Genomic DNA, 27,768 nt, shown 5'->3' on the forward strand with positions numbered 1-27,768 from the left:
TGGAAAACAGCACAGACCACCCCTTGGCTGCCTGCTGCTATGGGTGGGAGATAAGTGTGTTTAAATAGGTGTCAGGGCTACCTTCCTGCAGTGAGGCAGAGCTGTAAAAACATGGTTTCATACCATTCAAGGGATGAAAGTTGTCCTTTGTGAACCAAAGGCCTCAGAAAGAGATTCCTGAAAAGTTTCTGAGGTGCCCTCTGTACTGAAGGATTGTAAAGCATTTGAATATCTTGCCTTTTCAGCACAGGGCACCAAAAGAAATGGTACAGGCGGGAGTCAGTGGGCAGAACCACCAGCCAGGAGCCCAAATGCAAATTCAACAGACAGGGGATATAAAAGCCTGGGAAAGCTCAGGAACCCTGATTTTGCAAACACCCCATGGTGATGCCTCTATGCAGGTCCACTCTGCTCCAGGGCTGGGAGTAAGCAGCGCTATCCCAGCTGGATTTGCTGCTCCTGGAGGAGCTTTTGGAAACCAGCATGGCTCTGCTCCCCAGCACCTGTTCCTGCAAGGAAGGTGTGTCCCAGGAGCTGGGGTGAAGGCAGAGTGTGCGCCCCAGCCCAGCTGCCCTCCAGTCCTTGCTGCCATGGCCATGAACAAACCGGTCTCAGAAGGTCAAGTGGCACGTCATCACTTTGCTACAGATTTATTTCTGTGTGAATTAATGAAACAGTACACACAATTCCAAAAAAAAAAAAAATAATCTTTTATAGGCCCATAATCCTTCTTTCACAGTACAATGCAACAGTAAAGGATTTAGTCAGTGTAAACAGAAGGTCCAATAGTGATCATCAGCTATCACAGATCAGCTGCACAAACATCATAGCTACAGGGTTAATGCCATTACCACACAAATTGACAGTACCAGTACAAATCATAACTTTACCTACAATGCTTTTTCATGTGCAAAAACCATGAAAATTCAATTTGCAGAAGAAGGGCACCTTCTCTAAATCTTTGTGGGGGCTGTAAACTGCCTCCTCAGGGCTCTTTTATCTGTTTGGCAAAAAGTCTCAGCCTGATTCTCCAAGGTACCCTTAACTCCATCTGCAGCACAAAGCATCAGGGCTCTGTCTCCACACACCAGGCATTCCTGTGTGCTCTGCTGCAGCCCAGCAAAGAAAACAATCAGCTGAGGATGAATCCCATTCATTTATGAAATCACTCTTGAATTTCATTCATTGATTAAGGCTATTCAAAACATCCTGATTATATTATATGTGGATCATAAGGTAACCCATAAAATCATCATTGGTTAACTTTTTTTTCCTTTGATGTACTAACTGAACTGTTATTGGTGCAAAAAGTTGAGACTTATGGGTAATGCCTTGGCAAGTTTACAGTGAGTGAACAAATTACTGAAGTCAAAGGGTCAGAGAAAGAGAGGAATGCTACCACAGCCATGGGAAAACATCACCTTGAGGCCACCTCGAAGCAAATTTGCACCTCAGCTGGGAATGCCTGGGAGGGAGCCCCAGGGCAGCAGAACTGTCCTGCACCTCCAGCTGCACCAACTCTGTAAATTGAATTCATAGTCAGGCTATACAGGAAAAAACAAGAGGTAGTTATTTATCATACCTCTTCGAAAAGGCAGAACAAACGAAAAACAGGATGTAGAAGTGATGCAGTAAACCTAAAATCAACAGATTCCTACTTTTTTTTTCTCCTTTTTTTGTTTGTTTTTTTTTTTAAACACACGAAGATAAGTTACAGACACCATATAAAATGCACACTCACTTTATGGAATTCCTGCATAGTAGGAAACAAAGGCCAGCACTAATCCAACAACTTTGTTAACAGCGGGATGCCATTTACAGGTGCAAGGAAGATGCCTCAAATATATCCAAATATAAACAGAGCATTACCCTGCTTCTAGGGAAGTCCTATGGCAACACTTGCACGTTTTGTTCAGAAGGAAAAAGAAAGCATTTTCTTGGGGATAAACTGCCAAAATAATTATTGTTTCACATCCATAAATTTAAGGCAATGTTACTTAGACCTGAGAAAATGAAAAAAAAAAAAAAAAAAGCGTAGATTTATTTTCTCAACTATACATATACACTTGAAATGTCAGGATTTCCTGTCTCCTCCAATTCTCAGGTGATGCTGGGGAAAACAGCTGTGGGGACGCTGCTCTGAGGTCTCAGGGTCATCCTGAGACATGCAGAGTTTGTTCCAAAGACAGCTAATGAGTAGCTGTGAGTGCTCAGACTCACCTGGCTCTCTTTCATGTATTTTCATTTTAAATACCTCTGTTTAAGCCCTCTGGAGAGGGTTAGCTCCAGAATGGGCCTGTAGTGCACCAGTAACCCTGAAAGGTTTGTATAGAAAAACTGTAGATAAAATAGATAATAAAATTACATACAGTAAATTTCCATGATTCCCCCTTTCCAGGAGAAAAAAGATGTCAGGGTTAACAGTTTTCACTGCACCTTTAGCCATTCCCATAACTACAGAATAAATCCTTTAACACTAGTATGAAATAGGAAATTGTTCTGTGCTCTTCCTTGGAAAATAAAAACGTAAATTAAAACCAAAAACCAACTTGCAAACATTTCTCATTAAATGATAAAGAGACACAAGAAAGGTCGGGTGGGGACTGCAGACACACAGCATACTAAGGAGTTATCAAACAAAGTGCAATGGTTTTTGACTCTGTGGGAGGATGGACGGAGGGCTCCCCTTCAGTACCAGCTGGATGCCTCTGGAGAGCTCCGGAGGTACCGTGTGGATCTGCAGCCCTAAAGCTCGAGTTTGAGGTTGTCTGGGCTCCACAGCCCCATGTGCAGCTGTGGCAGCTCTGCACACCTTGGCTACAACTGTGACTGCAGGACAGGGATTCGCCTGCGCAAAGACATGGCTACGTCCCCAAATGTGAACTTTAGTTGCCAAAAGAGGATCTAATGGCTGGTTCTAGAAAGCTGCTTGAGCCACAGCTGAAAGATGGACTCAGACCTAAAATCTGTGCACACCTGGTGTAGTTTCTGTGGGATTGCCTCCTTCTCCTGAACACAACTACAGACACCAACCATCCCTCTCTCCTTCTCCCATCTGAGCAGCCAGACACCACCTGCTGTCAGCTTTGGCCAGAGTTTGCCATGAGCCCACTAAAGCAGGGCTTGGGCAGAGGGTCACTAAAAAGCAGAAGGTCTCCAGGTTCCCAGAGTGAAACAAGTTTATCACCATCCACTGCCTGGCAAGAGGGTCTGTGGGCAGATTTTTTGCTGATATTTCAAACGTGACTATCCAAAGATCAGAGACCAAAAGAAACTCAACAATCCTCATTTGACTAGAAAGCAATTTCCACTGCTCACCAGCAACTCCCCACCCTCTTCTCCCAGGTTCAGAGGATGAACAGGGAGTCACAGCTCCTTTACTTACCCGCTGGGAACTAAACCCTTCATTAAATCACACACTAACGAAGCTCACTGTGTGCAAAAGACTCTTACGCTAAAACAGTTCCACCCTACATAGTGCAGTCAACACAGTTTTTAACTTAAATTTGCAGCTTGTTCTTTGCAAGTGCTTGGCAGAGAATATTTATATTCTTCTGACACCATATAAATAATATTTATACAGCTTAGACATTTTGAGACATGCATTAGACTTTAGGTAGTACATACTTCTTTATCATATATGCAAATATTACTGTGAATTAAACCGAGCAACCTTATGCTGGACCGTGTCTCGCGTTATCCAGGACGTTTGACGGGGGCTCCGAATCATCCATGGGCAGGACCAGGCGCGTTCCCCGGATTACGAGTTCATGGTCCCCAAAAGCCAGCTCCCGGTCTAGGGCATCCTCTGAGCTGTTCCCCACGAACCGCCGGGATGCGCTGCTGGGCACCACCGAGTCGGTGTTCACCGTGGAGTCTCCATATGTCAGGCTGATGTCCCCATCGTTCAGAATGAGGTCGGAGTCATCGTCCTTCAGCTGCTCTTGATTCTGGGGAACAAACAGGAGGAAAGTGCTGTTAAACTCTTCCGGAATAGCTATTTACAATCGCATGGTGATGGTGACTGAGCAGAGACACAGGCACTGAGTCACAGACTCTCCTGCCATGACCATGACCAGAACCGGACATGGCACACACACATCTCAGAGCCCAGGTAACTCACACCATGCAGAATTTCTCTGCAGACTGCCTAAAAGGGCCCTCCCAGCTCTCTTCTTTCTGGTGCCATAGCCAGGTACACGGGGAATGCAGTATTGAGTGGCTGTGACAGGACCAAACACTCATGAGCACAGGACCTGCACTGCTGACCCATCACAGCCATTTCTGGTTTGTCAGGGAACCTGATGCTGATACTGTGCAGACAGGCCAAGAAGACTCCTGGCATGGAAAGCTGCCACTGTGAGGGACCCCTGGGCATGGCAATGCTGGCAACCTTTCTGCTTGTGAGTGATGCAGCTGAAAGGGCTGCAGGAATGGCTCAGCTGCAAGGCTGGAAGCAAGCAGGGGATAGGGAATTGTGTGTCCTCCCAGCTGGGTCTGGGGAAGGACAGCTGTGACAACTTCACTGAGCCAGTCACTGAGGAACCACCATGAATACACCACAAACCCCTTCATGACCCAACAGTGAGCTGGAAAAGCAAAATGCTCATGGGAATTAGCTCACCCATCAGCCCCAAGGTCTCATTTCCCTCATGCTCCCAGCTTGATGCTGCAGCACAGCATCCAAAAGAGAAACATCAACATGTCAAACCCAAAACACTGTGACAGAAAGGACACTAAAGGACTTACCTCGTACGCCTGTGGGCTTGTCAGGCACCGAGCAACAGGCCCACAGCACCCCGGGAGCGTGGTGGTCAGCGGGGGACCACTGTGTGTCAGGAGAGGCTTTAGATAGCTATGGAGAGGGTTAAGGAAAAAAGAGGAATGGAGCCATGTCAGTGAGTTAAGGAGTGAGATGGCAGCACTGAAGGACTCGGCACTGCAAGGAAAGCACAGAAAGCAAAGAAGACACAAATGCGTAGAATCACAGAAGTTGTAATGGTGTGCAACAAGAATGCAATGAAACACAGCAGGCCACAGTCCTGGTAAGATGCTCAGCAGCATCACTTGTCCCATCACCCTGTGCCCCTCAGCCTGACGTCACTCCTCCACCAACTCACAGCACAGCATCTGGAAGGGAGGAGAAGCACAGATCTACCAAGAGGGACTGCAAATAAGAAAACCCCCATCCCTTCCTGCCCGCCTGCCCCTGAGATTGAGGACCCCCCAGGATTGCAACCTTGGAGAGCACAGCTTTGAATGGAACTCCTGCTGCATTCCCACTGACAGCAGGTGGGAATGGTCATTTCTTGCAGCCACAGACACAAGTAGGTGCAAACCAAAACACAGCAATGTCATGGGAAAGCAAACACTGGCTCCTCTGCCAAGCAGAGAGCAAGTCATGGTCCAAGTGAGAGGTGTCTGGGCAGTGGGATCTGACATGGCACATGCCGACTGGAGCTCAAGGATACTTGTGATCGAAGTTGTACCACATGCGGAAAAGCCAAGCGCTCTCAGCCTTCGTGCTCCTCCTCTCGCTCTCTGGGACACCCTGTGGGAGAGCAAAACATTAAAGAAGGGCAGGACAACAAGCCATGACCTGGATCAGGGCTAGGAGACCCCATGGGACACTGGATTATCCCCAGCGGACACAAAGAGACACAGACTTTCCCATCGCCTCTTCAGAAGAAGCCTTTGGGCTGCTGTGTGTATAAGGATGTTCACAACTGGATGCATTGAGCAGCATTCAACCATCTTAGGGAGGTGGTATCAAAGCACAGTGACCATTTTGCTGCTAGAGCCTTCTGGTGTCTGGCCCCAAGGTTTAAAGTGCCTCAGAGCCAGCAGCTGCACCCAGACGTCATATTTAATAGTGACTGACAGGCCCAACCTCCATCAGATCTCACCTGATATTGCTGTATGCAAATAATTGTGCATTATGGGAACTCCAGGATTCCTTTTAGTCAGAGAAAAAAAGTATGAAACTGTTTTGAGGGGACTATGAATACAATTACATATTTCATAGAAATCTGGCTTACAGATTTATGGCCCTGGGCTGCCTGTCACATTTGATGCTTCCTCTCCAGGACGTGAACAGCCCAATAAATGGCTCTGAATAAAATGAATCACCAAGGTGCAGAATCCACACTGAAACCAAGGAGAGCCACAGCCACAGCATGACCAGGCTGCAGACACATGAATGAGACAGCTGGAATTACCAGGCAGGAAAACTCCCGAGGCTGTGGGGCTCCAGCATTTATCTCAATGTGGTCAGTGGTTCTGAGGCTTCCACGTAACTATCCACAGGAAAAGGGCATAAGCAGGGGCTGAGGGTACCCATGGGTAAAAGACGGGCAGAAGATGCTACACAAAATGAGTCAGTAAATGGTGTTTCTGTGCTGCCCTGGACGCCGGGGTGAGGCAGAGCCTCCATGTCATGCTCACTTTGGGATGTATTTCAAACCCAGCAAGGGAGAGACTGAATCTATTGCAGCAGCAACGTGGACTGACTAAACAGTCCAGCATTACTTCTGAGCCCTTCTTTCCAGCTGAGTCAAAACAAGGCTCATGAAAACCAGAGACCACAGAAAAGCTGAGACTCCCACTGACTGCAAACTCTTTCACTTGGGGAGCTAAAAACTCTCGCAGCTGGAAGGAAGCAAAGTACAGAAAGGCATCCCCAGGGTCAGGATGTAAACCCTGCCCTGAGGGTGCACTGCAGATTCCTCTGCAGAGGTGCCCAGCAGAGTACACTCACCACGTTCTCCTGATCCGCGTCCACACCGACCCTGCGAGGAGAAAACAAGAAAGGTGTCACACACACAGTGCCAGGGAGTGCAGGTTGGGATCCAGGGGGAAGGATGAGATCAGCCTCTGGTCTCTTAAAGCTGAGCACCCTGAGCTGAGGGCAGGCCGAGGGGGAGGATGTGCTGAGTCAGGGGAGCCCTGCACTCACCGGATGTTGAGGCAGGACAGCATGGCTGTGGTGCCCCCACCGAACACCCACACCGTGAAGAAGACGATGAGCAGGGTCGTGCTGAACATCATCTGCCGGGCATACGTGGCCGTGTCACGGATGGCCAGGGCAAAGGCCATGGCTCCTCGCAGCCCTGCGGGAAGGGACAGCAGAGGAGCTGTGTCAGCCCAAGCACAGGCCACCCCCATGGCCAGCTTCCCATCTGGGGTTTACATCCTGAGCACTGAGCACTGAGCACAGGGGACATCCACCACCAAGGGAGAACAGTGATGATTTTATCACCCCTCTTTCCGAGCCCAGAAAGGCAAACACTCTTCCTGCCCTATGCCATGCATTCAAAGCAGGACAGGAGGAGCTCATTCCTACGTCTTAAACCACTGAGCCCCTTCCTGCCCAGCCTCCCCTCCAGACATTGCCCATAAGAGATTTAGTGTTGAATAAGGAATATTTCCAGGTCCTCAGGGGCAAGGAAGTGCCAGTGGGCCACACGGTCAGAGGAAGGATGCAGTAACATACCAGCAAACATCATCATGTGCTGCAAATTCGTTCCAATCTTATTTCTTCTCCCCAAATTCAGTAAAAATGACAATGGGTAAATATTGGCAGCTCTTCCTAGGAAGATAGCAAGCTGTATTTGTACATGTTAAGGAAATTGCTCTTCCTGTGTCTCCCATCACATCCCACCCGCACACAGAGCCAGTTTCTACTGCCCAACAGAAACTGGGAGCTGCAGAAACACCAGTGCTCTGGCTGCCAAGATAATAACCCAGCTCTGAGTGCTACAGCACTGTGGGAAGAGCAGGCTACTGCCTCGCTGAAACACAGCACACACTACAATTCAGGAATATCATACAGAGACAAGTACAAATAAACAAAGGAAATGATGAAAGGACCTGTTAGACAAGTGAGAGGAGAGAAAAACCACCATTTACCACAGTATGCTCTCTGCTGCCAGGTCCATTTGGCACCCCAAGAATTATTTGTCTTCTGTGAAGCTCAAGTTATCACAGCTATGACAACCCCTCTGACATTCCCCAGCACGCCACACTTCACAGCTGGGTTTGAAGCTTTAAGCCAAGTCCCATTCCCAAAGATTATTCAGCAAAATGAAAGCAGCAGCCGTTGAGAAGGAAAAAAAAATCTTAATACTCTCTCTGTTCATAGCCTGTGAGATACAAGAATCACCAGCTCCTTCATACTGCTTTTTATCTTTGAAGCTGTGTCTTTTAATACCAGCACCCAGATGGCAAAAATAATCTTGGAGCCAGTATTGAATAATACGGAAAATGCTTCTAGATTTTATGTTCTTTCCTGAACATCACAATTTGCATAAGAGACGTATTTCATGATCTCTCTCATGAATAAGCTATTTCATCAGCGAGTTAGCCAGTTCCCACTGAAGAGGCACAGCATGAAATTCCAATTTAACTGCCCAAATGGCATTTCTCTGCTCTCCATGCCCTCTGCCCCACTGCAACCCCACAAAAGCTGATCAGAGAAATTCACCTGAGCCTGCTGTAAACCCATGGGCCAGCATTGGCAAAAATGTTTTGTTTATCAGTATAAACTTGCTTCAGTGCTGGCAAAGGGTGAAAATAATTCTGCACATTTAACTGGCTTCCCTGTGACATGAAAAAAATTCCTTCAAAATTCTTGTTTTTCTGAGACATACCAGGGCTCTTGTTCCTGTTAGCATCAGCCTGCAGAATGGGAAATCCTTTCTCATGACATCATTCAGAGGCACCTACTGTAGCTGTAACTGTGCTGTTTGGCCAAAAAAAGGCTTTTTGCAGGGTTAACCAAGTGCACTAGCATAGAAAAGAGGAAATAAACAGCTAAACCAGGCAGCCCCCCCTTTGCAAAGCCCCTCCTGGTGCCACATGACAACGCCTGGCATTGGCATCATGGTCACATTGAATGACGAGTCTCTGCAGCAACTGATTCGGATGCCCGTGAGAGGAGAGAAGACGGGGAAAAAAAAAAAATTAACAGAAAAGCTGGAAAAAGAATCTCAGTGTTCTTAAAATAACCAGCAAAGGCACCACTACATGGCAGAAATCCCTTTTTAAAAATAAAGCCAGACTGATTGAAAAAAACAAACCCACTCATTTGAATGAAAAACACAAATTGGGAATGAGGCACCTCTCCCTTTCTTTCTTTGTCTTACAAATTGGGCTCCAAAGGATACGAAGGCCCCCACCACAAAGGTAGGGTTAAAGACATGATTCTGGAAGGTGAACAGTGCAAGTCCCATGTAGGAGAAGATGAAGTTTTCTGCCAAGAAATTCAGAAGCTCAAACAACTAAAAGAGAAAAACAAAAGTGAGTTAGACATAATATAGATTTAACAAGAAAAGCATGTTAGCCCATCGGTCATGCAATAAATACTTCTGCAGAAGCAACTCTAGCGAAACGCAGCTGTAAAAAGACAGATGCACGTAATTCTGGCCAGAGGGAAGGAAAAATATTGAAATTCAGAGAGACTGAAGGGGTCTGAGGAGTTCTCACCTGCTTAGTTCTGTGTTGGGACTCTGTAGATAAGTTGTTATAGGTATAATGGGCCTGTGTGATCCCACAGAAGAGCACAGCCACCACACCTGGGGAGCAGAGCATCACATTAGACTCCTGGTCAGGAAAACGGAGCTGAGCTGCATCCCAGGACTGTAGGGAACTTAATGCAGTAACCCCAGAACCCAGAATCATTAAACATCTGCAAGTAGAGGGAGAGCCATGGCTGCCATCAATACTGAGAAGCAAAACTCAGTGGCCCCATTAGCCCTGCAGATCTCCATCCCAGAGGCAGGGCTGTGCTGGAGCTTGCCTGTAAAGCCACACGCTTCAGCCAGCAGGAATGTGCTCCAGGACATCAAGAAGAACAAGCCGGTCTCCAGCAATGGGAACTCCCGAAGTTTGGTGAACTTGGTGACGTGGCAGATGGTTAAGGACAATTTGGAGAGACACTGCAGGCTAGCAACCTATCAAATCCAATTGCGTATCATAGCTACACAGTCTGTCCCTAAGAAGGCTATGGCACCATCCTTCATTAATTTGGGAAAAAAAAAAATTAAACATCTGGGTGAAATGCAGTGCAGCAAAAAAAAAAAAAGAAGCTGTTATGCAAACACTTGGAAAAAGAAACAAACATGAAAAGGATATTAAAGCTGTCACAACTCCAGTAGCTGCTCCCATTGCAAAAGATCCACTGAATATCCCCAGGAAGATCCCGATGGACTTGAACATCGCTGTGACATCAAATGTGTGGCTGTTGTCACCCGCTGGCTGATACGCAACTATTGAGCTGGAAGAGGAGGGAAAGCACAAGAACAAAACTGCTTAGTCTGGAGGGAGAGGCACCTCACAGTGCTACATGAAGTGCTACAACTGCTGCAAACACTGAGCCTGAGGAACCAGGGAGACACAGCACACTGCAATCCCCTGGGATCACGGCGTGCAGTGGCTGCACATGCTCCCTGTCCTGGGGAGTTTGGGATCAGCTACCCCACCTAGGCCTGGCTCTGCATTTGCTCCTGGACATTAGAGAGCAGGAGACCAAAGCCTGTGCCTCGTGTGATGTGTCATTTATGGTGGTATTTGTGAGGTTTGGCACCAGCTCTCTGTAATGCCAGGTGCTGTGGGGCCACAAAGCATTCAAGTGGGAAACCTGCATTTCTCCACTGAGGCGGCTGACGTGAACATCCCCCGGAGAACTGTAACTTCTCCCATTCTGCCACAGTTAACATGCACTACATTTAGTTTGCACTGCTCCGAGTTCCAAAGTGCAACACCACAGGGTAGCAAGGGCAGGCAGTGCCATGCACAACAGCAACACCGTTCTCTGCATCCACCAGACCTCAACAGACCTTTGTGATGAGATGGCAAACAGGTCTGCAGTGCTGATCCCATCTGCAATCTGCTCCCTCCTAACTCCTGATGAGCTGAGCCTTGCATCAGCCGTTCCACGGTTCTACCTGGAAAGGCTGAGATACAGGGGGGCCCTTATCCAGCTCCTAAATCCCATTTATCAACTCCTTACATCACTTTCCTTGATGTAAACTTATCGCAAACATTAACTTCCTAGTTAGCAATCCCTTGGTTCACTCTGTTAAAACTCCTGGATGTGAACTTTAAACGTTTGCTGTTTAATCTGCTGAGAACAGATACTTACTGCCTTGCACACACATCCTGCAGCTTTCTCCCCAAACTACACACCAACATTTTTCTGCAACACAAATGACAAACCTCCCCTTTCCAACACATCACAGGTAACTTCCCTTGCTAAACTTCCCTGCTTTTAATACATCTCATTTTTCTGCATTGCCTTTTACACTGCAAGCTGCAGATTCCTCCATGATTTAATTCCTTTCATCAATCCCATCTTATACTTCTCACTCACCAACATGTTCTTATTCTGGATTTTCAGGTTTCATTTTTTTTTAAATCCAGACTGGTTTCATTTCCCCTCCATAACCAACTCTTTGGATGTTGGTTTTGCATTTTAACCTCTTACAGTTCTCCTTCTGGTTTTGTTTTTTGCATTGCCAATAAGACATTAGTACCAGCTGCCCTTTATTTCCCCTGTTCTTGCCCACGGGCCTCCCCATGGTGTTTAATCCCTGTGAATCCTCCCTTTGGAAGAAGCAGGTAGAGACCCTGCAGCTGCAGTTACCCCTCTGCTCCCAAACTGCAGCCCTGGCACCTCACTGCCTACCAGCTTTCGGTTCTGGGTTCAATTCCTCTTCATCCTGCAACAAGTTCCCACTGCCAAACCACGCCAGGCCAAGACAGGAACGGAAAGGCACAGATCCTGCTCCTTAAGCACAGGAACAGACATTTATCCAGGGCTGAAAGCATGCAGGAGAGGAGCTGTGGGGCACCCAGACCCAGCAAAAGCCATCGAAGAGCCCAGCTCCTCATCCTCCCCTGCCTGCAGTGCTGAGGCAAAATAAAATAACTGTTGCATGAACTCGGAGCTGCTGCCTTGGTACAAATTATCCTGTTTCAGGGAGGGGGTGGACTGAGCTCAGCTTGTGGAGAGAGGAAAGCAGGAAATCAGAGCAACAGCTACAGAGCTGCTCTGAAGCAGAGCAAGAGGCAAATCACTGCGTGCGGTGCCATCACCCACACGTGCCAAGATTCATCACAAATTCCATTACTCTGAAGCTGAATCCACCCACTCCCACCCAGAATCTCCCAGCACAGGCTGGAAGACCCCATCCCCTCCTCACTCATGATCACTTCTGAAACACGATCTGCCTGTGCAGCGTTTCCTCTCACACCAGCGGTGACACATCCAGCAAAAAAGCCAGAGTGAGCAATACAAAGAATTCCAGAAACCTCAACAGAAGCACCCAATTCAGTAAATACAACACACAGTTCACAATGTGTTACTTGCTGCCTCCAGTAAAACCCACACAACCAGCATGCTGGAGTGGCAAGTATTCCAGAAATATTTTCTTCATTAGTCTTAGCTATATGTTAAGCTGTCACCACTGCAGGTATTGTATATTCCCAAACAAATTCCCATGACGACAACATAGTGAAAACGCAGATAAAATACGTCCTGCATACAGAGGACATAAAATATTAAAGAATATAAAACATTTTTTAGAAAGGCAGCAAGTTTCCCAAGTGTTCAGTCAAGGGCATTAACTCCAGCTGTAAGAACATTTAACTCCTTGATGTGGGGAGAGAAAGGAAACAGTTGCTTCACCAGCTATTTCCACCTAAACAAAAGCAGGTATTTATGAATGGGAAGCAATGCAGGTAGGAGCAAAGCCATCAGCAAAGGGTTTCAGTGGGATCTTGTGGCTGAAAAGCAGATGTGGTGCTTTTTCCATTTCAGAGGGACATAAAATCTTCCCTATGGATGGGTCAACTGACCACAAAGGCAAAACAAAACTATCCATCATACAGGGGGAAGTTGTAAGGGCAATCCGTAATCCCAAGCAGTGGTAAGCGATGAGGACATGCATCAGAATGTCACTACAGCTTTTTGGGACACTTAAGATGCTCTTGTAAACACCCATGCTCCTATTTTACAGGGGCAAGGCCGAGTGGCTCCCTCCAACTCCTGACATGTAACATACATAACAATTCTAAATAAAAAGAGAAGACACTTACGAAGACAGCACTATGGCAACAGCATCATTGAGGACGCTTTCGCCAAAGAGAAGGGCATACAGCTCAACATCAACCTGGAGTTCATGGAATATGGCAAGGACAGTCACTGAAAAATAGAACAATAGAGAGACATTCAAAAAGGTGCTGCTGTTTCAATGTAATCAAAGACAAAATGTCCTTTTTAGAAAGCTGCCTTCCTGCACATCTGTGCCACTGCTGTGATGGTGCCAGCTGCCCCTCGTGTTCCCTTTGATACTCTTCCTTCTGCTCTTTCAGATTTGGATTTGATTCATCATTTCCCTCCTCCTTTTACTAAAACACATCCTGGCCTATTGAATCTTTTGCAGGCAGACATAAACAAACTCTGCTCTGAGCTTCCCAGGGTCTGAGCTCATGGGCTGGGCCACAGTACCAGGCTGGCATGAGCCACCCAGCTGTTAGGATGCCGCCAGCTTGGAGCATCAGGGGGAGCCTCCTTTACCTGCAGAAGGCCAGAAGGATCAGGCTTGTCCAGGGTGAGAATAGCCTTTCCTTTCCATTCCTGATACTCTGAGAGAAATCCCTGGATTCAACACATTCTAAGTGCCAGCACAGACACATAACGTTTCAGACCTAACTGGAAATAGCCAGGCATCGGCTCAAACCCCATGTGGGGGTTTCTGTGATTTACAGCCACTTGGCAGCGATCAGAGTTCCCTCAAGCTCTTCTGTGATCCAGCAGCTCCAAGAAGATAATGGAAAGCAGCAGGTTTTGCATATCAGCCTCACAGGAACATCACAATATCCAAGGCAAGCAAGATGTACCACATGGTGCATTGGGCACAGTTCAGGCTGAGGGCTGAGCCAATTCCAATCAACTTCCATGAAAGTCTTTTCGAACAGCACTCAGGGCACACTGAGGGGGTTTAACCCATTTGTGCACAGGGAAATACTCCATTTCTACCTGCAAAATCTTCTTGTTCCTATTTCAAGCCCAAAGAAGGGACGTAACACCGACAGCTCATCTGCAGCATTTCTAAGCATTAGAAGATTTCCAGCCCTACTCAGCAAAGGGCAGGAGCAAAGAGAGGTCTTTTTGGGTCCTGTGTTTTCACATGAAGTGAGAGTATGCAAGTAAACAGCTACCACATGCAAGCTATCATGAACTAAATTCAATTTAGTTGGACATAGCATGTTTTTCATAGTTTTGATTTATAAAGTGCATCAGTAAACCAAGATGTCACTACTGTCCTCAGTACTGCTCATTAAGGTGTCTCATTAATCCAATTTAAATTAGATTAGCCCCTGCCAAAATCCAACCAAACTGGAAGCAGGAGAAAATAGCTAAACTAACTAACACTATCAACTGAACCCTCCCCACATTATGCATCTTGTTCTGCAACAGCTGCTGGCACAGGGTAGCAGATACACAATGCCAAACCACAACAAAGTCAAGAGAGAGGCTGCCTAGGACTTCACTGCAAACAAGGATTCAGGAAAGCAGAGGTTTGGAAGCTGTATTACACATAACTGAAGAAAATTAAAAGGCACAGAGACAAATCTGACCTCTAAGAATGTCACAAATAAATTAAGCTCCAGAATTCAGAAGGAGGGAACTCTCAGGAGTTTCAGATTTTCTTCCCCTCTGCCCCACAGCTCAAACCAGGCCAAAATGTAGGGAAAGTGTGTAACATACCTGGATCGGTAGCTGACACGATGGCCCCAAAGAGGAGGCAGTCAGTGAAGTAGAAATCTCCCCCAAGCTGCCCAGTGACTTTCATCAGCGCCACGCAGCCGTACACGACAGAGCTGGGGATCAGAAGAGGCAGTTACACATCTCTGCAATGCATCAAAACAACATTCATATAGGCTTGATTTCCCTGAATTTACCAGATTAAAGCTATCCAAATGCCAGAACACCAAAGAACTGCATGGGATGGGCCAAATCTGGTGAAACCCCAGGGCCATGATCTTGGAGGTGAGCGCTGAACCACACACATCAAAGCACCCTCTGAACTGGAACACAAACATGGTGCCAGCAGGGAACTGTGAGCACAACTCCTCCAGGAGCACGACATGGCTAAAGAAAAACAGCAGTCAGGCTTATGGGGTCGCACAATCACTTTGCAGTGCTGCACATTAACATAGTTCAGTGAGGTGACCTTTTGAACTGACTCTGAAATGGCCAAAACTTTCAGGAGAAGCAGATAATGCAGATGCTGAGTTTGCTTGAGTCCACTGGACTCCACTGGAAAACACCCTATGCCAGCCTGTGTGCTACCAGCCAGAGTGGGAATCATCCAACTGCCTCTACACAGAGGGATAAATGATTTGAAACACATCTGTGCTCACTAGCCTTTATGATCGTGCCCTCTACTCTTGTGTCTCAAGTTTATGAGGGCTTATGCTTTCACTAATTTGAAGTTGCTGATTTTTCAAGACAATCTTCAGAGAAGTGTGAATCTTTTCTTGCCATGAATAACTATTCTCATGGGATGATGAGAGAGCACTTCGCAATTAGACAGCAACCACCTTGTCCATGCAGCAGAAGTTTGGGCAGTAAATAGTATTATTTGCTGCTGCTGAGCAGCAGTAGCAGAGCCTGTGTGACCTTTCAGAGCTGGGATTAGCTGCTTCAGCTCCAGGCTCACGGCACTTCCCCCATGCAGAGCTCAAAACCCTGTGGAAGAACCAGACCAGCTCCATCTACTCACCCAATCACCAGGCAGGAAATGGCAGTGCCAAGGAAAGCATATGCCAGGATGGATCCCAAGTTTCTGAAGAAGTGCCTCTAGCAGGAGAAAAAAAACCAGAAACTGAATTATATTTTGCTAACGATTTATTTCAAGCCCACACAGGCACCCACACAGTGTCCACAGCAACCTGGACCCAGCTCAGACACCATGAACTGGACAGACACAGGGTGCCCAGCACAGCACAGTGCCAGACCACCAGTTAATGCCGCATTAATAAACAGGAATGTACCATTTTCTCATACCTGTGCATTTAATAAGGTGCTACTCCAAGTCCTGGGAACTGATTTCCTAACCCAGCAGCATTCCTCCTTCCTTCTCCCGCAAGCTAAACTGCATGATTCTCCTCTCCTTCCAAGTCAGCATTTCAGAGAGCTGCTGCTTTCTAAAACCTTCCCACACTCCCAAGTGCTTTGAAAGCTGGGATGGCTGAAATGGCCTGGCTGACCTCAAAAACCCCTGCTGGAAACGGTTGAAGCCGCTGACCCTTCCCGGGGCAGAGGGGCAGACAAGAATGACGGGGGCACTCTCACCTTTGCTTCCCACAATCCCACATTTGCTGGGGAAAACCATACCCACCCCCACAGCCTCGGCCTGCTGAGCAAGCATTAAAGCACTCGCAAGTATTAAAAATTCTCTGGAGGCAGAGGAGCTAAAAACATCAGCACTGTAAAGGCACGTACCCTTTTCAAGCTGTAGCCTGCATAAAATATAATGGGAGGAAGCAAAATGTTGAAGAATACTTCAGGATCAAAAGTCACCTGTTAAGAAAAAAAAAAACTAGTAAAATGATTTGTTAAAACTTTGCAAGATGAAACACAAATAAGAAAGTAATATATGGAGAAAGCCCTGTACCCCCACCACGTAAATCCTGTTGGGGCAACACTGAGGATGTGTCTGGAACCTTCTGGAGACAAATCCCAGAGTCTAACAGCTTAAATTAAGATGAGCTAAAACTAGAGTTTCATTACATTGTGTTCAACATATAAATTACTACTCATCACAATCACAAGTTAAAAAACCAAAATAAAAACACTTAATCCAGCAGATCCAGGACCCATCCCCGTGGAGGGAGTGGGAAGGACTGCTCACCTCTCCATCACTGCCTCCCTTACCTTTCTCAGCATCTCATTATCCTGGACATTGTTGAGCTCCTGGGCACTGATTTCCCCCTTCAGGGTGTACTCATAGTACTTCCCACTGACGTTCACAAGCAGCGTGGCAGGGCTGGTCTGCACTTGGCAGCTCAGGGTCACGTTGTTGACATCGCTGGGGACGTGGATGCCGTAGCGCAGGACCACACCGACCAGGACACCTGGGGAGGGACACGGTCTGTGAGACAAACCACAGCAAACTCCCAGAATGATCCCTCTGAGCACGGATGCAGCACCAGGATCCTGACCCTCTGCTCAGCTGCTGAGCACAACCACCAACCCAGTAATTGCCCGTGTGAATTGAAACACCTTCGTCCCCTGTGAGCCAGGCGAATACTCTGTGCTCGTGGGGAGTTTCTAACACAGACATGGACAAGCCCTGAAGGATTTGAACTACCCAGCAATCAGTCAGACCCTCACTCCAGTGCAGCAAACAGCCAACATCGAGGGCACGCTAGGTTTTTAGGGTGAGCACTTCGCACTGCTGGCCCAGGTGCTGCTCACACATGCCCAAACTGTGCCCTTTGCACCTTGAAACCTGACATTGATGCATTAAACTCTTCATTTTGGCAGGGATTAAAGATGATATCCGGTAACCACCCTGAACACTCTGAGGCTGGCAAGCATCCTTCCTAAGGTGCTGCAGCACAATACAGCCTCCTCCCAGGCCTCCCCATTTTTATAAAACCACATTTTAAAATATAAACATATAAACATAAAAACCTGTTTCCCAGTCCAGGCTGACCATCCAGATCTACTCCTTGCCCCTGCAAACTTCAGCCCCGCACCACAAGCAGCAGCCCCAGGGCAGCCCCGTGAGGCAACTCTGCCTCCAGCTCAGCTGCTAAGTAGGGGCATTTTGGGGTTAATTTGCAAGTCAGCAATTTATAAGGCATTTTTCTTTTGTTGTCTGAGGTCTCAAATCCAGATTCAAGTGTGTTGAGTGCTCTCCTGGCAGAGTGTTTTGACATCTGCAGGCTGGGGAAGAGGGGTGTCCCACAAGACACCTTTCCACGTAGCCTTCAGCACAAAAGAGTTTGGAAACTCCTTGATTAAGGTGGCCCTGAGCCGCCACAGAAATCCTGGATCTTAACCCCATCTCTGAACCACATATTTATGAAAAGCTTTCAGACACGTGGGAACTAAACACAGACCGCAATGCTCTGAAAGTTTCTCCATTTGCCTCCCAGGACACTCCTGCTTCCTTACTGCTGCCTTAATTAAGACCTTGCTCTGTGCTTTCCTACAGGCAGGGCACAACCCCGACGGAAGGGAACACCCAACTCTTCCTGTGCCACCACCTCTCAGAGCAGAGCCCGGGCAGGACACTGTGGGGCCCCAGCTCATGCAGCATCTCCTGCGGCCAATTCCTGATCTGCCACGCACTTTCTGACTTCTCTCCCTTGGCCACAGTTTTTCCAGGACAAGATTCACTATTTTTCCCGATGGCCAGGAGAAAAGCCCCCACCTCCTGCCCCAGGGAGTGCTACACACAGCAAGGCCACCAGAACACACACCCAGGCCATGAGCAGAGGCAGAGGAGGTAGCTGCACACAGAGTCACCACTGCTGACCCACCATAGCTCAGGGACTGGACAGACCCAAAACCTCGGTATAATACAGCACTTTGTAGCACAGGTGAGCTGAAAGGCTACTGATGCTTTCAAGCCATGCACCATCAATCAGGTGCTCACCACTTTGGGCTTTATCCTGCCCTGAATCACCCCAACAGTCACAGAACAGTTCCCTCTGGGCACAGCCAGGCACAATCAGCTCCAGCAAAGAGAGTTCAGGGCATGTCACACCCTGCAGAGCAGCTGAGATCTGCTTTTACACCACCATCACTTAGAGGGGACAACAAAAGGAATTCTTCAGCTTACTTTTCTGCCAGCCTCTGTTCCTGTGATCTTCCAGTGGTCCAGAAATAAAATTATAGAATGAAAGCAAGTATGTCAAGCACATCAAGGTGCCACAGCATGTATTTACATGAGCATGTGGCAGTGGCTGCATGGCACCACAGCAGTGTGACAAAACATCCCATTTTCCTTTCACCCAGAAGATGACAATCCCAGAGGTACCACGGGAAACAACCAAAATCCTTCACTGGGATAAAAAGAGTTTCAAAGGGTTATTTACATCTGCTTATGGCTATTAAGCTAAACCATACTTTGCAGCCCTCCAGAACCATCTGAGGTGACTTCTAAGAAGTTTCTTCTTAAAAACAAAGTTGATTTCAGAGGTTCATGGAGGAATCAGAAACCAGCAGCTGCCTGCTCTTGCTCAGATGGAAGGAAACCCACTCAGCAACCCCTTTAACACCCGGGCTCAGCACTGGGAGATGAGGAGGGATAGGAGGAAGGAGGGACAGACACAAGGAGTCACTGCTGCGAATTCAAAAGGGATCCTGACTCACCCGCCTCTCCTCTCTTAATCCCTGTCCCAAAGCAGTGCTACATCTGATAGCACCCTGCTCCTCTGCCATCTCCTTATCCGGGCAGCTGCTCCTGGCACTGGGTGCCAGCCATGCTACAGACAGGGCCAAATTCCCACTCTGGCCAGGAATGGGGTAAGGGAAAAGGGACAGATAAACCTACAATATCTGCCAAGGATCCTTGTTTGGAAGTCCCAAAATCAGACGTTTTGTATTGCTCAGTAATAGGCTGCCTGGGAGGCTGCCAGAGCTCCCCAGACCAGTTGGGGAAAGACACCCATGTGCAAATACACAAATGCACAAATTGCTCCTGGGCACTGAGTGTGACCCTGCCAGCAGCTTCCAACACAGGGACACTGTCAGAGTAACCTGCAGGGAAAGCATCCTGCTGCTCTGCTGGAAACCAATTATTCCACTAACATTAAAAAGCCCCACCAGCAGCCCCTCTGCTCCACAGTGGATCTGATCCTCCCCACCCAACAAAGCTCACTGGAAGCACTTGGGACAAACCTGACAAGGTTTTCCAGACACCAAGTCCAGTCCTGAGCTCAGGCTCCCTGGACCAAGCCCAGGGGACTGTGTAGGTGCTCCTCATTCCAAGAGGCTCTTAGGAAATGGTTGAGGCTCTTAGGAAATGGTTCAGACTCTCTGGGCACTCACAGGGCTGCCCCAGCAGCAACCTGTGAGCCAGTATCAACCTGCTTTTGCAGCCAGAAGTTTTACAAAACTGAGCCCTGGGAGGGAGTGGAGCTGAGCTGAGCAGAGGGAACCCAACACCACAGAAGCTGCCAGCCAAAAGCTGCAAGGAGTTGAGAGGCTGAAGGCAAAGCCGGCAAATTAATTGAGTTCTTTTATGCAAAGTGCAAGAGATTATTTTCATTGCATTTCTCCTGACTTCATTAAAAAGAACAAAAGCCCATGGGCTTTTTTTTAAGGTGCTGTTGAACATTTCCGAGGTAATGTTTTAAATGAAGACTAATATATTACCAAACCCAGCACTTAACAACAATGGGAGCAGACAGGATCCCCAGGCAAGCATTAATCTGGACACCAAAAGGAAAGAAAAATGTAGCAACTGAAGACATCCTGACAACAAGCAGTTTAGACACATGCAATCCAGAGATCAAGTGGGAACAAGTACAAGGAAACTAAACTTCTAGAGAAGCTCCTGCACATCTACCATCAGACTCTGAGAAGAACTGAAACAAAACTGTTAAATTAATTATCCTAAATGCTGAGTACCTCAGATGTGGGAAACTCATTTTAAACACTGGAATGAAGCTTAAGGGCTACTAAGCAACTATTGTCTATCACTGTGAAATTACTCCAGCCAGTGTCCAGCTCTTGAACATCAGCTCTGAGCTGACAGTGTGATTTGCAAGACAGAAACGAAACCCACCCGGACCAAGAGCTTGTAATTTCCAGTAAAAACAAAGACAACAAGGAAACTGATGTGTTTTGCCAAAAGAGATATATGCAAAAGTTTTGACTTAGTTGTTGTTGGGTTTTTTAAACAGAAAAACACAAGCTTTTGCAAATTGCTTCTCTTGCTCAGATTTCAGTCTGTTTTGCAGGCCTTCCATGTTTTCAGTGAACTTCCTTGGAACTGAAAGCATTGCAAGGAGCCAGGGACAGCGATACCTGCTTTCTTCCCTGCAGATTTTAAGTTGCCACTGTAAAACAACAGCATCTCACCAGTCCTTGGGAATTACACACCCCTTTTCCCATGGCAGCTGCCACTACCTGAGAAGCAAATGCCAAAAGCCTTGATACCAGGGAAAACTTGGAATTTTCTGTATGATCAGACAAGTGACATTACTGATTTCACCAGCAATGCTCTAAGCACAGTCTGTAGAAGAGCAGATAGAAAAGGTGCATTTTATGGATTGGCAGGAGACTGAAACGACCGAGGTTGTGCTCTGAGAATAAAGTGAGCACTCAGGTAGGTCAGGGAGAGAGGAGAAACAAGAGGAAGAAAGCTCCAGGAGAAGAACAAGGTTAAAGGCAAGCGTGAAAGCATGGAAAGAACAGAAAGTCGCATGTCAGGAGCTCTGGGGCAGCAGGAGAGAGAAGACCTTCTATGCTGGAAGCATGTCCTCTCACAGCACAGATCCTGTCCCAGGAGGTGACCATCCCTGCCCTGGACAGGAGGCCAGAAACGTCTGAACCCCCCTGAGCAGTGGCTGGAAGTAATCTGAAAATGCAGAGCAGTATTTTGTGCCCCTGAAAAAGCAGACCAGTATTTCGTGCCTCTGGGCTGACGCAAGTGTCTCCACCCCTTCATTTAGAAGGAGCATTAACTGGAAGGAGCATCCTTCCAATTAACTGAAACTTGGGATCACGAAAGCCAGTGGCCCAAACAGGTCAAGCCACAGCCTTCAGATCAAAGCTTTCTGCTGGGTGGGGGATTTGGCCATGTCTGACTCTGTGTGGTCACACATCACCACCAGCCAGCAAGGGACGCACAGAGGACAGACACTAACTATAGTGCACAGCAGGAGATGCCTTCCCAATCCTAAATTCAACAAATCTTCCCTAGATATGGATCCAAGGCCATGTTAATCACTTCTCCAGCACAGCTCCCAGTGCTACTTTGGTAGAACTCGAAGTCATGCCAGATAACCCAGGGAGACCTATATACGGTCCCTTCATACTGTGGTTCAGGCCACTTCATGAGGCCTTGTCACCTCAGTAAATCACAGGCCACCTCTAATACCCAAATGTCTACAGCCTCATTCCACTGACCCACAGCCTTGCCCCACTTCCTGTGGGAATACACATGGGGCTCCTCTCCAAGAGGTCCTGTCACAGCAGGAGGAAGAACTCTAAAGGTAGGAGCTTGTGCACACAGGTCCCCAGGCAGCAGGATGGAAGGCTGATGGCTCTGCAGGTCCCTGAGTGTGGCAAAGGGTGAGAGAATCCCCCAAATGGCCTCTCCACTGTTCTTGGACATCTTCTGGTAATCTGGATGCTCTAAACACAGGGTGGAAACACAGCCTCTGGCCCCAGCATGTGGGATCACAGAATCACAGAATTATTTGGATTGGAAGGGGACCATGATGATCATCCAGTTCCAACCCCCCTGCCATGGGCAGGGACACCTTCCACTAGAGCAGGTTGCTCAGAGCACCATCCAACCTGGGATGTGCTGCCCCAAGTCCCACTCTCGACCCTAGAGCAGGTAAGTGGGACTTGCCAGTGCTCGGTGACGTGGTAACCCATGACCCCACCAGCTTCACCCTGTGAGGCCATCTGGAAAAAACCCAACCAGTTCCTCACTGCCAGAGATTTGGGAGTAACTCTGCCCTCGAGAGCCCTCCATATCTAGGGTTTGGAGAACAACCAACCCTCCCTCCAGCAACACCCAGATAAGGCTCAGCACAGGACACACCAGGACGGGGCTGTCCCTGTGACACAACAGTGTCCAGCTGCACCCACGAGGGGATGTGTCCTGTCCCCCCGCACCCCTTCGCCCACCAAACAAACCCTGTAGCAGACCCTCGGGCAGGGGCCACCAGGCACTGACCGAAAGAACGGCGCGCTACTGGTCCCCAACTGGTGCTGCCACGGGAGTGGCCGGTCGGGCAAGCACCCAGCCCCGCAGCTGGCCCAGCGCACAGCCGGGACTGGTCGGAATGGGGTTCCCAGGGCTCGGGGCAGCTCCCGCACGGGTCTCCCAGGGAACGGGTGCGCGGGGTGGCAGATGCACGCGTGGGGCGCGGCGCCGCTCACCGTAGATCATGGCCAGCCCGGTCTCGTGGAGGAAGCGAGCGCGGCGGTGCTTGAAGAGCCAGATAGTGAGGATGGTGAGAGTGAGCAGAAGGATGAAGACGAGGAGGTTGGCGCTGTCCTGACGGTGACTCTCCTCCGCCGCCTTCTCGGAGACGATCTCCTCCTCCAGCGCCCCGGAATGCGCCGCCGCCACCTCGGCGCCCGCCGCCCCCCGCGCCCACAGCCCCGCAGCCGCCGCCAGCACCGGCCCCGGCCCCGCCATCGCCCCGGCACCGGCCCGGCCCCGCCGACACCAGGAAGCGGCTCTGGGCGCAGGCGCCGGGGGCGGGAACAGAGCGGGGAGCCCGGATAGGGACGGGCCGGCAGCGAGCGGGGGCGGGGTGGCAGCGACGGAGCGGGGAAAAGGGGGACGGGGAACGGGGGCAGGGGACAAGGGTGGCCCTGGGAAGCTCTTAAGGCGAGGTTTGCGCGGGAAGGGCGTGCCTGGGACTGCTAGGGGGGCTGTGATGAGCCCTGGGGAAGCTGGGACGAGTCCTAAGGAACGGGATGTGGGGGACGAAGAAGTGCGCAAGAAGGGGATAGGTGATCCGAGTTCAAGGGGGTTTGCAAGAGGGAAAAGAAATCCCCAGACAGACTTGGTGCAAGGTAGTTTAGCGCGGCCACGCACGGCAGCGGGTGTTGTTTGTTCGCGGGGTGCTTTGGAGGGATGACCTGCAGGACAAACCCCGGCCTGGGCTCATGGGGACACGGGGTCCAGGGGGAGCCTGGAGGGTGGTCGTGCCTTCACACCGTGCCAAGGCATGTGGATGGTGCCAAGAGCTGCCGTCAGCCCCGAAGTGGGATCAGGGTAAACTTCCCACCTTGTTTACCAGGAAATAGGGGCGATGCGTGGAGCCGTGGGGCAAGGGCTGTAATAAATGCTAATGATCAAGGTGACTTGTAGGAAACGCCCTCAAAGAATTGCCTTTGTGCCTTGGGGTCATGGAAGACCCAGGACGCTTAGCTGTGTGGGACCCTGGTGTTTCTTTGCTTTGCCCCAAGCCTGGCTCGGCCAGGGGCATCCCTCCCGCACGTGCTGTGTGCATCCCTTTACCCCGTTTTTTCTTGCACTGGTTTCTCAAGCTTTGAGGTTAAACACGTGGAAAGCGGGAATTAACTCGGGCACCACTGGCCCTACGCTCTGTTTTCGGCTGTAAGGGATCCGGTCTGGCCCGGTGGAAGGAACAGGACCGGTTCGGGGGATGACAGCCCCCTCCTCCCTCAGCCGCCCCCCAGGACCATCCCCGGGGTCCACTCGCATTTTATCAATGGCCCCGCGTGGGAAAGCGGCGGGGTGGCCACGCCCCCTATCCCTGAAGCCACGCCTCCTTTGCACACCCGCACTGCTCGGGCGCGGCCTGGTCCCGCCCCCTCGGTGACATCATCATCGCGCGCCGGGGCGCCCTGGCGGCGGCTGGCGGCTATGGCGGCGGGGTCGGTGTGGAAGGGGCTGGTGGGGCTCGGCCTGTTCGCCCTGGCGCACGCGGCCTTTTCGGCGGCGCAGCGTGAGTCACTGCCGGGGCTGCGGGCTAGGGCGCCCCGGGGCACCGGCACCCCCGCACGGCCGCCGGGGAGCTCCCGGGGCGGGGGCCGGGCCGGGCCGGCATCATCATCGTCCTCAGCCGCGAGCCCGGCGGCGGGGGCAGCCCTGTCCTTGCGGGCCAGACTGCGGGGAGAGCGGAGGTTCCGGGAGGAGCGCGGGGCTCGCCCCGTGCGGGCGCCGTAGCAGCCGGGAAGGGAGGGAAAAAGGAAGGGTGGGAAGGGGGAGCTGCCGCCCGCCGGGTCGCGGCTTCAGCCTGGCTTCTGCCATCCCGCTGCCTCCCGTCTCCACGGTTCGCCTACCTCCCGGCTGCTTCGAGTAGGGCCAGCCGTGCTCCGGAGCGGCGGAGCCTCACAGCGGCACCAGGGGCGGCCCAGCTGACACGGAGCTACAGCCGTTTCTCTGGGGGTTTTGTGTTGCCAGGCTGTTTATTTGCATACACGGAGTGTTTGATGCATGCATGTGTTTCTGTTTTGTAGATCGTTCTTACATGAGGTTGACAGAAAAGGAAGATGAAACGTTGCCCATAGATGTAAGTTTTTGCAGTGTTTGAAAGGTGTAACTGTGAGGTGGTTTAGTCTCTCAATTGCTTCCTTCTAATGTGCTAGGCAAGCATTAAGGGTAAAGTAGTTTTTAAGTTGCACTTGCATCAGAGTTCCCACTGTCAAAAAGGACCACACTTTCCATCCCAACTTCCTGAGTATGTTGTAGTTGTCAGTGAAATCAAACCTCAGGTCCAGACCTCCCTCTTCTTTAGAACTATTCTGGGGCATCTTGTCCAGGATTCCCTGAACATAGCTCAGAGAGCTTTTGCATCCATCACCTCCTTTGCAGCATAAATGTCCTGCACCCTCTGGCTCTGGTTGGTAGACATGTGTTTATCCAGTGTGACTGTGTGAATGTTTGATCCCAGCACAACTTGCTTCAGGGAGGGGGATTTTATTTACATTATTTGCTTGCTTTTCAAATTTCCACTTCAGTTATTTGTTTCACTTTCTCCTTAATCAGAAGGGCGGGGAGATCAGATGCCAGAAGAGCCAGGCACGGCGCCTAGCCTGGGGCTCCACGGTGTGTTCCTGGCAGGAGTTTGGATCCTGGAGTGCACAGGAACACAGTGTTTGGTCTCAGGCTCTTGCTGAGGAGCCGTCGATTCAGTTGGTGCAACCCAGACTTGTGCTGGGGCAGCTGGAGCTCTGCCAGAGTTTTGCTGTGCAAATAGGAGGGATTTTTAGTTCTCCTGTGCCTCGGTTTCCCCACTGCTGGATTGCCCACCTCTATTTGCTGTCATTGGATGAAAAGCACAAGAGACACTGTGTGAAAGCTGAGATTTTCTGGTAAAAATGCAGAACGCTCAGTGATGTGTGTGTTGCACTGTGCTCCTTCTGTTGCAGATAGTCCTGCAGACTCTGCTGGCCTTCGCAGTCACCTGCTATGGGATAGCACATATTGCAGGAGAGTTTAAAGACATGGATGCCACTTCAGAACTCAAAAATAAGTATGTTTTATTTCTTCTTTTTGTACGCACCGGTATCCGCTTCTCTGTACAAACTGCTCCATGAAATCACTCATCTTTAGCTCAGTCCTTCAATGCATGTTGTAGGCAGTGGCCTGAGGGGAACAACCACACTTGGGAAGGCCAACAGTGTCTTGAGTTTTAGGGAGAGTTAGATAACAGGCAGAAATTAAATAAACTTCTTGCTTTTCCTCATCCGAAATCCTGCTGTGCAGAGTTGGTTAGAGGAATGAAATGTGCTCGTAGGAAGTAGAGCTCAGGAATCACCACCTGTTGTTGTGACATGATCTCAGACTGCAGGGCTTGGCTCACACTCTGCTTGTGTTTGCTTCTTCATGAGAATCTGAGTCACTTGAATCTCACACAGTATATTCAAGGCAGGACATGTGAAAGACTCTGAAGAAAATAAGGGATTTTGGATCAAGATTTTGAAGAGGATAGTTGATTAGAGCACACCAAGGTCATAGGCTCAACCCCTATATGAGCCATTCACTTCAGAGTTGGACTCCATAATCCTTGTGGGTCCCTTCCAAATCAGAATATTCTGTGATTCCAATAGGAAATCGGATGGGCAAATGTTGCCTCTCTGGCCATTTCCAAAACTACAGGGGAATATGGAAAGTGAAAAAGTTGACATAATTATATTTCAGAGTGTTCATGTAAAGCCTTTAGTTTGAGGCACCCAGGGGGCTGGAAAGCTGAACATCATCAAGGTGTTAACACAAGTGACAGCTGAACTAAGGCTGGCACATGGTGTGTCTGCAGGCAGCATCCACAGGCTGCCCCTGAGCTCAAGGAAGGAAGGGGAAGTTTGTGACATGGACATCTTGTGGTCTTTTTCACAACTGGCTGTGTATTTCCTCAGTGTTTTAGTTTAGGAGACTTAAAAGCAAGCAAGAGTTTTGGATTGAAAACTTGTATTTCTGTGTTCTAAAGTCAATATGCCCCAGACTGACTGTTCTAAACTCCTTGCTCTGAGAGAATTAACCTTGGCTTTTTACATTTATTTTGAAGGACATTTGACACATTAAGGAACCATCCATCTTTTTATGTATTTAATCATCGTGGTAGAGTATTGTTCCAGTCCCCAGACACAGTGAATTCTTCTTCAAACCAAGATGCTTTGTCATCCAGCTCGGCACTGAAATTTCGAAAACTTGAACCTCTGCGCCGCTAAGACTTTTACAGATGATAACCCAGGACACTGAAATGTAATATTCAAGTCGGGGATGTAAACACTTTTTTAATTTCTGGAGCAGTATTTATATTGATCTTCCAGACTTTATAAAGTATATATATATATATATAAAAATATATATATATAAACTAATGACCTTCTTTGTACACTGTTAATGAGAATGATGACCGAATTGTGGATTGGCAATGCAGTGTAAATTCTACAGTTATGCTGTGAAACACATCTTCAAAGTTTCAGATATTAAAACGAGTTGCAGCTGACTTAGCTTCAGTTAAAACAAAAAGCAAGCTAGTTTTTCCTGGAATTAATGTTCTTTGACAGGAGGGAATGTTTGA

The 27,768-nt window shown here is 48.9% G+C and overlaps 2 protein-coding genes across 2 annotated transcripts; one reads left to right on the top strand and one right to left on the bottom strand.

The window, feature by feature from the left end:
- Window positions 1–696: 696 nt before the first annotated feature.
- On the bottom strand, window positions 697–23,420 carry SLC9A6 (solute carrier family 9 member A6). Its single transcript, XM_082289590.1, has 16 exons — window positions 23,144–23,420; window positions 16,943–17,142; window positions 16,511–16,588; window positions 15,789–15,865; window positions 14,771–14,883; window positions 13,096–13,201; window positions 10,132–10,273; window positions 9,797–9,902; window positions 9,484–9,572; window positions 9,165–9,278; window positions 7,493–7,604; window positions 6,956–7,109; window positions 6,758–6,788; window positions 5,472–5,551; window positions 4,750–4,855; window positions 697–3,950 (listed from the first exon to the last, which is right to left on the bottom strand). Exons 1-16 carry the CDS (start codon window positions 23,403–23,405, stop codon window positions 3,675–3,677), a joined length of 2,046 nt encoding a protein of 681 aa, XP_082145716.1. The 5' UTR covers window positions 23,406–23,420; the 3' UTR covers window positions 697–3,674.
- Window positions 23,421–24,586: 1,166 nt separating this feature from the next.
- Window positions 24,587–27,693, top strand: MMGT1 (membrane magnesium transporter 1). Its single transcript, XM_082289352.1, has 4 exons — window positions 24,587–24,687; window positions 25,202–25,254; window positions 26,114–26,217; window positions 27,250–27,693. The coding sequence occupies exons 1-4, from the start codon at window positions 24,606–24,608 to the stop codon at window positions 27,410–27,412; spliced, it is 402 nt and encodes a 133-aa protein (XP_082145478.1). The 5' UTR covers window positions 24,587–24,605; the 3' UTR covers window positions 27,413–27,693.
- Window positions 27,694–27,768: the final 75 nt, after the last annotated feature.

This window comes from Coloeus monedula (assembly GCF_965178545.1).
Source record: "Coloeus monedula genome assembly, chromosome: 12".
NCBI classification, from domain to species: Eukaryota; Metazoa; Chordata; class Aves; order Passeriformes; family Corvidae; genus Coloeus; species Coloeus monedula.